The sequence below is a fragment of the Triticum urartu genome, chromosome 1A (genome assembly GCF_056163025.1).
Source record: "Triticum urartu cultivar PI428250 chromosome 1A, HENAU_Tu73, whole genome shotgun sequence".
In the NCBI taxonomy this organism is placed as follows: domain Eukaryota; kingdom Viridiplantae; phylum Streptophyta; class Magnoliopsida; order Poales; family Poaceae; genus Triticum; species Triticum urartu.
The window spans coordinates 571,973,635-571,986,763 of NC_141873.1; the positions used below are offsets into that span (position 1 = coordinate 571,973,635).

General features: G+C 43.1%; 1 protein-coding gene and 1 long non-coding RNA gene across 2 annotated transcripts; both read right to left on the bottom strand.

The window, feature by feature from the left end:
- Positions 1–3,296: 3,296 nt before the first annotated feature.
- On the bottom strand, positions 3,297–5,555 carry LOC147992887 (uncharacterized). Its single transcript, XR_015609829.1, has 3 exons — positions 5,378–5,555; positions 4,915–5,286; positions 3,297–4,831 (listed from the first exon to the last, which is right to left on the bottom strand). It is a non-coding gene; the product is annotated as an uncharacterized LOC147992887 (long non-coding RNA).
- Positions 5,556–8,052: 2,497 nt separating this feature from the next.
- On the bottom strand, positions 8,053–11,610 carry LOC125529882 (uncharacterized). Its single transcript, XM_048695003.2, has 2 exons — positions 8,719–11,610; positions 8,053–8,633 (listed from the first exon to the last, which is right to left on the bottom strand). Exons 1-2 carry the CDS (start codon positions 11,564–11,566, stop codon positions 8,260–8,262), a joined length of 3,222 nt encoding a protein of 1,073 aa, XP_048550960.2. The 5' UTR covers positions 11,567–11,610; the 3' UTR covers positions 8,053–8,259.
- Between the last annotated feature and the right edge of the window lie 1,519 nt (positions 11,611–13,129).

Below are 13,129 nucleotides of genomic sequence, written 5' to 3' on the forward strand. Positions count from 1 at the left end.
TCAACACTCATTGGACCGCACACATCAGTATGTATGATTTCCAATAGGTTGGTTGCTCGCTCCATTGTTCCTGAGAACGGAGTCTTGGTCATCTTACCCATGAGGCATGGTTCGCACGTGTCAAATGATTCGTAATCAAGAGACTCTAAAAGTCCATCTGCATGGAGCTTCTTCATGCGTTTGACACCTATGTGACCAAGGCGGCAGTGCCACAAGTATGTGGGACTATCATTATCAACCTTACATCTTTTGGTATTCACACTATGAATATGTGTAGCATTACGCTCGAGATTCATTAAGAATAAACCATTCACCATAGGAGCATGACCATAAAACATATCTCTCATATAAATAGAACAACCATTATTCTCGGATTTAAATGAGTAGCCATCTCGAATTAAACGAGATCCTGATACAATGTTCATGCTCAAAGCTGGTACTAAATAACAATTATTGAGGTTTAAAACTAATCCCGTGGGTAAATGTAGAGGTAGCGTGCCGACGGCGATCACATCGACCTTGGAACCATTCCGACGCGCATCGTCACCTCGTCCTTCGCCAGTCTCCGTTTATTCCGCAGCTCCTGCTTTGAGTTACAAATGTGAGCAACTGCACCGGTATCAAATACCCAGGAGCTACTACGAGTGCTGGTAAGGTACACATCAATTACATGTATATCACATATACCTTTCGTTTTGCCGGCCTTCTTGTCCGCTAAGTATTTGGGGCAGTTCCGCTTCCAGTGACCACTTCCCTTGCAATAAAAACACTCAGTCTCGGGCTTGGGTCCATTCTTTGGCTTCTTCCCGGCAGCTTGCTTACCGGGCGCGACAACTCCCTTGCCGTCCTTCTTGAAGTTCTTCTTACCCTTGCCTTTCTTGAACTTAGTGGTTTTATTCACCATCAACACTTGATGGTCCTTTTTGACTTCTACCTCTGCTGATTTCAGCATTGCAAATACTTCAGGAATGGTCTTTTCCATCCCCTGCATATTGAAGTTCATCACAAAGCTCTTGTAGCTTGGTGGAAGCGACTGGAGGATTCTGTCAATGACCGCGTCATCCGGGAGATTAACTCCCAGCTGAGTCAAGCGGTTATGTAACCCAGACATAGTGAGTATGTGCTCACTGACAGAACTATTTTCCTCCATCTTACAACTGAAGAACTTGTCGGAGACTTCATATCTCTCGACCCGGGCATGAGCTTGGAAAACCATTTTCAGCTCTTCGAACATCTCATATGCTCCGTGTCGTTCAAAACGCTTTTGGAGCCCCGGTTCTAAGCTGTAAAGCATACCGCACTGAACGAGGGAGTAATCATCAGCACGTGTCTGCCAAGCGTTCATAGCGTCTTGGTTCTGTGGGACGGGTGCGTCACCTAGCGGTGCTAGTAGGACATAATCTTTCTTGGCAGCTATGAGGATGATCCTCAGGTTCCGGACCCAGTCCGTATAGTTGCTGCCATCGTCTTTCAGCTTGGTTTTCTCTAGGAACGCGTTGAAGTTGAGGACAACGTTGGCCATTTGATCTACAAGACATATTGTAAAGATTTTAGACTAAGTTCATGATAATTAAGTTCATCTAATCAAATTATATAATGAACTCCCACTTAGATAGACATCCCTCCAGTCATCTAAGTATAACATGATCCGAGTTAACTAGGCCGTGTCCGATCATCACGTGAGACGGACTAGTCAACATCGGTGAACATCTTCATGTTGATCGTATCTTCTATACGACTCATGCTCGACCTTTCGGTCTTCTGTGTTCCGAGGCCATGTCTGTACATGCTAGGCTCGTCAAGTCAACCTAAGTGTTTGCATGTGTAAATCTGTCTTACACCCGTTGTATGTGAACGTTGGAATCTATCACACCCGATCATCACGTGGTGCTTCGAAACAACGAACTGTCGCAATGGTGCACAGTTAGGGGGGACACTTTCTTGAAATTATTATGAGGGATCATCTTATTTACTACCGCCGTTCTAAGTAAACAAGATGCAAAAACATGATAAACATCACATGCAATCAAATAATAATAGTGACATGATATGGCCAATATCACATAGCTCCTTTGATCTCCATCTTGGGGCTCCATGATCATCTTGTCACCGGCATGACACCATGATCTCCATCATCATGATCTCCATCATCATGATCTTCATCATCATGATCTCCATCATCGTGTCTCCATGAAGTTGCTCGCCAACTATTACTTCTACTACTATGGCTAACGCGTTTAGCAATAAAGTAAAGTAATTTACATGGCATTTCTCAATGACACGCAGGTCATACAAAAAAATAAAGACAACTCCTATGGCTCCTGCCGGTTGTCATACTCATCGACATGCAAGTCGTGATTCCTATTACAAGAACATGATCTCATACATCACATATATATCATTCATCATTCATCACAACTTTGGCCATATCACATCACAAATCACTTGCTGCAAAAACAAGTTAGACGTCCTCTAATTGTTGTTGCAAGTTTTACGTGGCTGCAAAAGGGTTCTAGCAAGAACGTTTTCTTACCTACGTAATAGCCACAACGTGATTTGTCAACTTCTATTTACCCTTCATAAGGACCCTTTTCATCGAATCCGCTCCAACTAAAGTGGGAGAGACAGACACCCGCTAGCCACCTTATGCAACTAGTGCATGTCAGTCGGTGGAACCAGTCTCACGTAAGCGTACGTGTAAGGTCGGTCTGGGCCGCTTCATCCCACAATACCGCTGAAGCAAGATAAGACTAGTAGCGGCAAGAAAGTTGACAACATCTACGCCCACAACAAATTGTGTTCTACTCGTGCAAGGAGAACTACGCATAAACCTAGCTCATGATGCCACTGTTGGGGAACGTTGCAGAAAACAAAAAATTTCCTACGGTTTCACCAAGATCCATCTATGAGTTCATCTAGCAACGAGCGATCGGATTGCATCTACATACCTTTGTAGATCACACGCGAAAGCATTCAAGGACGGGGATGAGGAAGTCGTACTCAACGTGATCCAAATCACCGGAGATCCTAGCGCTGAACGGACGGCACCTCCGTGTTAAACACACGTACGGTCAGTGTGACGCCTCCTCCTTCTTGATCCAACAAGGGGGGAGGAGAGGTTGATGAAGATCCAGCAGCACGACGGCGTGGTGGTGGATGCAGGGCGTCACCGCAGCAGGGCTTCGCCGTAGTACTGCGAGAGGGAGAGGTGAAGCAGGGGAGAGGGAGGCGCCAAGACTCAAGGTGTGGCTGCCCCCTCCCTCCCCCCCTTTATATAGGCTCCCCTAGGGGGGCGCCGGCCCTAGGAGATGGGATCTCCTAGGAGGGGCGGCGGCCAAGGGGTGGAGTGCCCCCCAAGCCAGGTGGGGCGCCCCCCCACCCCTAGGGTTCCAACCCTAGGCGCATGGGGTGGGCCTAGGGGGGCGCACCAGCCCACTATGGGCTGGTTCCCCTCCCCACTTTGGCCCATGGGGCCCTCCGGGATGGGTGGCCCCACCCGGTGGACCCCCGGGACCCTTTCGGTGGTCCCGGTACAATACCGGTGACCCCGAAACTCTCCCGATGGCCGAAACTGCACTTCCTATATATAATTCTTCACCTTCGAACCATTCCGAAACTCCTCGTGACGTGCAGGATCTCATCCGGGACTCCGAACAACTTTTGGGTTACTGCATATTCATATCTCTACAACCCTAGCGTCACCGAACCTTAAGTGTGTAGACCCTACGGGTTTGGGAGACATGCAGACATGACCGAGACGGCTCTCCAGTCAATAACCAACAGCAGGATCTGGATACCCATGTTGGCTCCCACATGCTCCTCGATGATCTCATCGGATGAACCACGATGTCGAGGATTGAAGCAACCCTGTATACAATTCCCTTTGTCAATCGGTACGTTACTTGCCCGAGATTCGATCGTCGGTATCCCAATACCTCGTTCAATCTCGTTACCGGCAAGTCACTTTACTCGTACCGTAATGCATGATCCCGTGACCAGACACTTGGTCACTTTGAGCTCATGATGATGCATTACCGAGTGGGCCCAGAGATACCTCTCCGTCATACGGAGTGACAAATCCCAGTCTTGATCCGTGTCAACCCAACAGACACTTTCGGAGATACCCGTAGTATACCTTTATAGTCACCCAATTACGTTGTGACGTTTGGTATACCCAGAGCACTCCTACGGTATCCGGGAGTTACACGATCTCATGGTCTAAGGAAGAGATACTTGACATTGGAAAAACTCTAGCAAACGAACTATACGATCTTGTGCTATGTTCAGGATTGGTCTTGTCCATCACATCATTCTCCTAATGATGTGATCCCGTTATCAATGACATCCGCATGTCCATAGCCAGGAAACCATGACTATCTGTTGATCAACGAGCTAGTCAACTAGAGGCTCACTAGGGACACATTGTGGTCTATGTATTCACACATGTATTACGATTTCCGGATAATACAATTAAAGCATGAATAATAGACAATTATCATGAATAAGGAAATATAATAATCATTTTATTATTGCCTCTAGGGCATATTTCCAACACTCCCTCCTTATGTAAACCTTGTAAAATAAGAGAGAATAGCCATAAGTATTGTGACATAATGTGAAATAACAACCCATAATGCAATAAATATCGATATAAAAGCATGATGCAAAATGAACGTATCAATAAGCAAGCATGCCAAATGGTATTGATGAAACTAGCGCTTGAATCACTAGGAGATGCGCGGAACATGTTACTATAGTACTTACTTTCGGGTGTCTAAATTGCAGCTTCTTCGGCAGTCCCGGAGCTTTTTTGGTGAATTTTCTCCAAACCCTGGCAGACAAAGAAAACAATTACTTGATATCAGGAAATGAACAAAGTTGCTGATATGGTGGATAATGATCGATTTAACTTACTTCTCGAGCATTTGAGTCATGTCCGCATAGTCCTGGGGATCTTTTCGTCTCGAGTCTAAGACGGTTACTAGTCCCTGCTCAAGCTTAATCTCTAGGAGAATATAGTGGAAGCTGCGCACGCATGCATAACTCATCAATTACATTACTATAACGTGGACTAATAAGGGAAATCGAATATGCACAAGACAGTAACACTCATTGAAGTTGTAAGGAAAGAGTATTATATCTTTCTTTTCATTTATTACCAATGATCGTAGCAAGTTGGCCTCGGTATCTTTGGCACGATATTTAACCTCGCTTGCATCTATGAGATTTGTGTTAATGAACCCAATATCACCGATTTGTCTTTTCTTCAATTCGGCGATCTTCAATCTGCAAAATATAGTGAGGATAATTATAAATACATGCAATGAAAGAGATGACCTATATAGAGAGACTTAATGACAGAAGTAGTACTACTTACAGATAGTAGCAAGTGACCATTGCTTTATCGAGGGCCTTTATTTTTTCTTTCAAGTAATTGTTTTCTTCTTCAACTAAATTTAACCTCTCGACAATAGGGTCGCTTGGAATTTCGGGTTCAACTACGTCCTACATAAATAAAATCTATGTCACGTTGGTAGGCATAATTGTCATAAACAATAAATGAACCAAATAGTTATAAAAAGATAATATATACCACATCCGAATCATAGACAAGACGAGGGCCGACGGGGGCTGATACCAAAACCATCGCACTATATAATAACAAGCAATAAAATAGTAAGAAAATTAGACAAGTATCTATCTAAAGTAAGATTTTTTTTCTTTCAGAAAGAAGATAAGAATAAGAGGCTCACCACGGTGGTGCCGGCGACGAGATCGGCGCGGGCGATCGACGGTGGTGAAGACGGGAATGGGACGTGACGGGCCGCTAAATCTAGACAAATCTCGAGAAAAATGGAGCTTTGAGGTCGAGTTTCGACAGGAGAAAGCTTAACTAGTGTGGCTCGGGCATTTCATCGAACACCTCATGTACATAGGAGGTGAGCTAGAGCACCACAAAGCCCTCCCCTCGCCGGCCAGAGAAAAACAGAGCACTGGAGCGCTCTGCTCGCGGGCGAGGGGTATATATAGGCACCTCATTGGTCCCGGTTCTTGGCATGAACCGGGACTAAAGGGAAGCCTGTGGTCCCGGTTCAAGCCACCAACCGGGATCAATGATGGTGGGCCAGGAGCGAGGCCCATTGGTTCCGGTTCGTCCCACCAATCGGGACCAAAGGGGCCAGATGAACCGGGACCAATGCCCCCACGAGGCCCGGCAGACCCGTGGCCTCACGAACCGGGACCAATGCCCCCATGGGTCCCGGTTCTGGATTGAACCGGGACTAATGGGCTGACCCAGCCCGAACCAAAGCCCTCTTTTCTACTAGTGATTGCTGGCCTTTAATTTGCGTACATTTCTATTCAAAAATCATCATGTGTACAATTGCCAGAGCTCGGTGACAACTGTCAACGGCCAATCAGTAAGTAAGCAGTAACTACCAGATGTACGCATGCTCTACAGATATGTTTAGTTACATGTACGTAAAAATACACAAGCTCGTTATTATTTTACATACTCCTTCAGTCCCATAATATAAAAGTGTTTTGACATCATATTAGTGTTAAAAACGCTTTTATATTATGAAACGAAGAGAGTAGTAATTAGAAAAGTAGTCTAATAAAAAGTGAAAAAGATTGAAAATGATACCGGGTAAAAGTGGAAAAGCAATTTAAAGCGACGAGATCTTCTGCTAAATCCTCTTCCGGAGCGAGATTTTGCAGCACATGGAAAAACTAAACCACCTTTTCTCCGCACGTGCTGTTTATACATATTCCCTCTGTAAACTAACGTAAGACATTTTTGCAGTTTGATTTAATCTTATACTACTGTATTAGTGTACGGAGGCGTCTTAGAGCCTCCATTCCCATGCCCATTGATGCTTCGGCTTCCTGTCAAAACCACCACCCTCGCTGCCTGAAAGACGTGGTCACTGAAAGGAAAAGCATGCGACGATATATGCGTACAGCTTTATGATTAAACGTCAGGTTTTGACACGATACTTACTTTGAATCCAACGTGCATCCTCAACTTCCAAATTGTTCGTACAAGAAAATTGGTCGATGATTTTCATTGTGTCATTGAGCGTCAGGTTATGACATGATGTCAACTTGACTGCAACATGCATCTCAACTTCCAAATTGTTGTACAACAAAATCGTCGGTATTTATCATCGTGTCTTGGGCTCTTGGCTACAACTGTATTTCCCTACTAAAAAATGTGTAAAGAAAGAGTCTATTAATTCTCTGAAAATTTAGAGGCTAGTCAGTCCTTTCCCTTGGTTACATAAGAGCATCTTCTTTGGTTTAGACTGTTTTTGGTTTACCGAGATGTCTGGAATTCCTTATTTATATCTCATGCAAAAGATAAGAATCAAAGGCAAAGGCGAGCCCGGTGTGAGATATCGCATTATTTGAGGAACCCTAGATGCTGTCGCAGTAAAGAATCGCCAACAAGGGTGTTCTAGTACGGTGTAGATTCTTATCCAAGAATTATATCATTTGATGATGCCATGTGAGTCGCTAGAAACATGTGAAGTGTATGGTTAACCCAATAAGGATGTTTCGTAAGGGGCTGGAGCAAGCTACCATGAGACAAAAGATCCTCTTTCTAAAGAGATTCAGTTTGGAACTTTTATATGTCCAAGGTCAATATGGAAATTCTTTCAGAGGGTTTTTCTTACTTTGACCGCGTTTGAGGGTCGGCATTGGAGATGCCCTTACAATGATATCCCGCAAAAAAAAAAGAATCATTACCGTCAACGATCTAGAAAAACCACTGACCAACTGCTCGTACTAGTAATGCAACGCCAATGCACCGTGTTGACCTATGAAGACGAGCCATGCAACATATGCGCAAAAGCAAGTTGCCGATCCAAACCCAGAAGCCGACGCCTGATTTCTTGAAACCCGAAGGGATCGAAACAAATCTAGAAGAACAAGGACCAAGGACCATGAAAGTTTTTCATACAAGTGACTTGCACGAATCAATTTTCATATTAGTGTCAACCCTAGGTTTTAACGAAAGTCCAAAAAGAAGGAGATGAATAAGGGAAGTTGCTTTGAACGGATTTCATATCACCAAGAAAAAAAATATATGTAAGCCTTGATCATCAAATTATGGAGCAAAAAGCGTGTAGCACACAACAAGAACAAGAACAACAACAACAACAACAACAACATCCACACGTGCAGATGATTATCTAGTGCCGTTGATGGATGTTCTCAGAGTAGGAACAAGACAGATACACAAGTGCAGATGATTTACCAATCCACACTCTCTTTCGCTGACATCCTTTTGGTGTATGCCACCTTGATCTTGTTCAATATCGCAACCACATCGCTCATCGTCAACCTCTCGTTTGGCGAATGGCTAGAACAGAGCAAACCCAACTCAAATATCGGTACAAGAAAATCTTCATTCAAGTCGCAGATGGAAGGCGATGAGCCTTGCAGTAGATGGCTATCCACGACGTGGACAAGATTTGCAGAAAATGCCTGACGAACCCACTCTCTAAGGGTTAGTTCTCCCACAAACATAGAATCCATAGGTCTCCTTCGAGTGAAAACTTCAAGAAGCATGATTCCGTAGCTGAATACATCACTCTTACGTGATGCTTTTCCCATAGACCCATATTCTACACGAGAAAAATATGTAAAGACTCTAAAGAACAATTAATGAAATATAATTAGCAAACAGTATAACAAATTTTAGCAATGTACCTGGTGCCATGTAACCAACCGTTCCAGGCATGCTAGCAACAATCATCGAGTTGTCATCACCTAATAGCATCTTTGCAATGCCAAAGTCCGCCACATGCGCCGTCAAGTCCATGTCAAATAACACATTGCTAGGCTTCAAATCACAATGCAAAACCACCTCGTGGTGCTCATGGTGGAGATAATTGATTGCCAATGACACATCGAGCATGATATCCATCCTCTCCATGAATCCTAGGTACATTGCGCCATCATAACGATGTAGCAGTGTCTCCAAGCTGCCATTGGGCATGAACTGAAGAACCAATGCTCTAAAGTCCATGTTTGAACATGTGTTGAGTATTTTTATGAGGTTACGATGCCGCACCATGCGGAGCACATGACACTCGGCCTCAAAGACTCTGATGGCATGGTCAAGCTTCATGTCAAGAACCTTTATTGCAACAACCAAACCATTACTAAGTTGTCCCTTGAATACTTTTCCAAATCCTCCAGACCCTAACATGTTATCATCATTGAAATTCCGAGTGGCATGGGCGAGGTCATGGTAGGAAACTAATTGATGGCTTGTGGCATCTACCACATCGCCGTGAGCTTTGAAATTCTTATGCTTCTTTTCAATCATTAGGTACAAAAAAATAGCAAGGGCGCTACAAGTTACCAGGATAGCTGGGAGTAGAAATTTGAGAAGAAGACTACTATAAGGGTGGGACTTTTTATGGCAAGGAGAAAATCCAAGACGTTGAGAACCACAAAGCCCGGTATTCCCAATGAAAGATTGTGTCGTGAGGTTTGAGAAAATACCTCTCTCGGGTATTTGACCTTCTAGCTTATTGTAGGAGAGGTTCAACATAGACAAGTCGGTAAGGTTTTCAAGGAACATGGGAATGACACCAGTGAGTTTGTTGGAGGAGAGATCTAATGAGGTTAAGCTAGTTAGCTTATCAAGTGTGCTAGGAATTGAACCTTCGAATGAGTTGTGTGACAGAATTAGGTAGGTTAGCATATTAAGTTGACCAAATGATTCTGGGATACTCCCGTTCAAGGAATTGGATGAAATATCAATTTGGTCGATTTGTCTTGGCCCAGCAACATCATTTGGCAGAGCACCAACTATTGAATTATAAGAAAGATTTACTTGGATAATTTTCTGAAGTTGGAATAAGCTTGCCGGTAGTGTTTGACTTAACCTGTTATTGGACAAGTCAATGTATTCTAACCTGCTAAGATTACCAATGCTATCTGGTATGGAGCCAAATATTTTGTTTCTTTCAAGAAATAGTCGTTCTAGACCCAAAAGCATACCCATTTTTGTTGGCATAGGGCCTAAAATATCATTGTTAGAGATATCAAGCAACACAAGAGTTCCCATCATAGTGATTGATTCTGGAATTGAGTCAGTGAGTTGGTTGTATCCAAGATCTATCAGTTCAAGGCTACTTAAGTTTGAAATTGTTGATGGAAGCCTACCTGTTAATTTATTTTGATTTGCAATGAAACTAATTAACTTTGTTGAGAGATTCCCCACATGGTCTGGAAGGGCACCTATGAAAGAATTATAGTTCAGGATAAGGCGTTCAAGTTGTCTACATCCAGAAAGAGCGGACAAGAAGCCCATGCCCCCCTCTAATTTGTTGTGTGATAGAACAAGCTTTTTCAAAGCAACAATATTTCCAAGTGTTGGCGGTACTGAGCCAGACAGTTGATTATCCATAAGAAGCAAATATGAAAGTTTCTGGAGTTTTCCTATTTCTGGTGGAATATTTCCTTTCAAGTTGCCAAAAGAGAGCTCTAGTACTGTAAGACTGCTGAGATTGCTAAGAACATGTGGGATTGAACCAATGAGGTCATTTCCCCCCAAGGAAACTATTTCAAGGTGCGTCAATTTAGCTAGCCATGTTGGCACAACATCCATAAAAGAATTGGTATGCAAATAAATCTCTCTCAAGTATTGGCATGATGCAATACCTTTTGGAAATTGACCAGTAAATCTATTTTGTGCGAGAGAAATAAATTGCAACATAGGGAGGCTGAATGTTTGATTGCTTGGTATTGGCCCGGTTAGGTTCCTATTGCCAGCGAGTGCCATGACGTGTAGTCTAGACATATTGTAGATAGCTTCTGGCACTAGGCTGGAAAGCTTATTGTACTGCATGTCTAAGATCTCAAGTATGGGCAGGGAGGCAACACCATCTGGTATAGGACCTGATAGACTATTGTTTCCAAATTTGAGGTACCTCAAGGAAGGAGTGTTGTTGAACAGATAAGGTGGTATTTGCCCACTCAAATAATTTCTTTGTAGATAAATCTCCTTAAGGTTGTTCAGATGCAGCAACAACCCTGGAGGTATCTGGCCCGAGAGTTGGTTGTGCCGTAAATCAAAGACCTTAAGCCCTGCCAGGTTTCCTAGGCTAGGAGGAATGGCACCTGATAGGCTATTTTCACCTAGAAGGAGATATCTGAGACGATGTAGATTGCCAAGATCAGTTGGGATGGAGCCAGTGAGGTTGGCGCTGGTGATGTCTAGGAAAGAAAGGAAAGAGAGGTTACCCAAGAGAGGAGTGATCGGTCCATGGAGGGATCTGTATGGCAGTGACAGTCCAGTGACCCTCTGTCGGCGGCGGCTGCATGTGACGCCCACCCAGTGGCAGAAAGAACTCTCCGTGGTCCAGTTTTTGGCAAGGATGCCAAAGGGGTCAGAAAATTGGACCTTGAAAGATAACAAGGCGGTGCGATCAGCATCGCTGCCGTTGCCGGCGGTTGGACTCGGAGAAGAACATGAGATGAATGAAAGTAGTAGGAGTAGTAGTAGTACAGCCATGGAAATGCATGCCGAGGATACAGTTGCCATGTTAGCTAGTTGTGTGGGTGTCCTTGTATGTCGTTACACCAATGAAAGTATGTTGAATTTATACAGGTTGGGAGCGCAACTGGATGTGCTAAATTTCTGTATATATTTTACGTCAACCCAACTGTAGCGTTGATATTAGTCGTCTTGCGGTCATCACACGACACAATAAGCACTTTTAATTCTAGAGCTATCATAACCTTACCTGAGTGACACGCTTCTGGTCATATTAAAACTAATAGAAAAAGACTCCATCTCAACGAAAAAGATCATTAGAAAAAGATGCAGAGGAAAACCCATGGCCATTTGTTGTTTATCATTTATTGAGAAGAAAATCTCTGATTTATACTCCCTCCTTTTCAGTTTATAAGGCTCAATTCAAAAATCTCACCAACCAAGGTAGATGATGAGTGGTGGAATACTTTTTGTAGTTTGCAAAAGCACCCAATTAATCTTTTGTTTTTCTCAAAAAAATATGTTTACCAATGTATTAATTGCAATGCATGCATGCATAAAGTACATGCATTGGTCAATTTTTTCTTAATACTTGCATGCAATGATTTAATGCACCTTGGAATCTGAACATGTGAGGGGAAACAACCAAATTAAGCCTCATAAAACGGAAACAACTCAAATTTTGAGATAAGCTCTATAAACCGGAAAGGAGCGAGTATATGTTCATGCAAGGTGTTTGTTAACTTCAAGTACTACCTCCATTTCAGTTTACAAGTCCTACGCGTAACCTAGATTACCAATTTTATCACCTTAATATAAACTATACAACACAAAAATTATACGATTTGAAAATAAAACATCTGAAGTTTATATTGATATATTTTTTGTAATATATGACTTATATTAGGTTGGTCAAATTGACGACCTAGAGGCACGCGCACGCCCTGTAAACTGAGAGAGAGGTAGTAGCTTATATGCACAACACTTTGTGTATGAAGTGAATACGACTCTTGGGAGCGTCAAAAAAGAATATGACTCCTTGGAGTCGGAGTGACTAGCAGGTGACTCTTTGTCTTGCTAATGAAATGAGACCAGCATATCTCTCCTTCCACACGTGGCTAATTTCTACGGACATGCTTACCCGCTGAAAAAAAAAATTGCACCAGAAAGCCTGAAAAAAATAATTCACAAATAATATGCTAGTACCCATGTCACTCTAGGACTTGAAACCAGCTCGGTTGGTTCCACCATAATGAACCGAACCATCTAAGCCAGACTTAGTTCACTCCATTAGAGGAAGTTAGGGCCTAAGGTACAATGTAGAGAATGAACGCCTAAATCAAACCTTTTTCTGAAGGAGAGTAAGAAAGATTCAGCCATTCCAATTAAAACCCCCTAATGAACTCTCTTCCTCCTTAACCCCATCACCGGCTTGGCTCTCTCACACTTGCTCATCCTTCCAAAAAGCCCCGAAGTCCTAGATCGACCCACACACCATCAATATTTGTCTGGGTATCTCACAAAGATCCTTTGAAATTTATATAAACGATAATTTGAAAAACTAGTGCTGAACTCATGCTTTGCCGCAATGTGATTTTCTGCTCTCTCTCT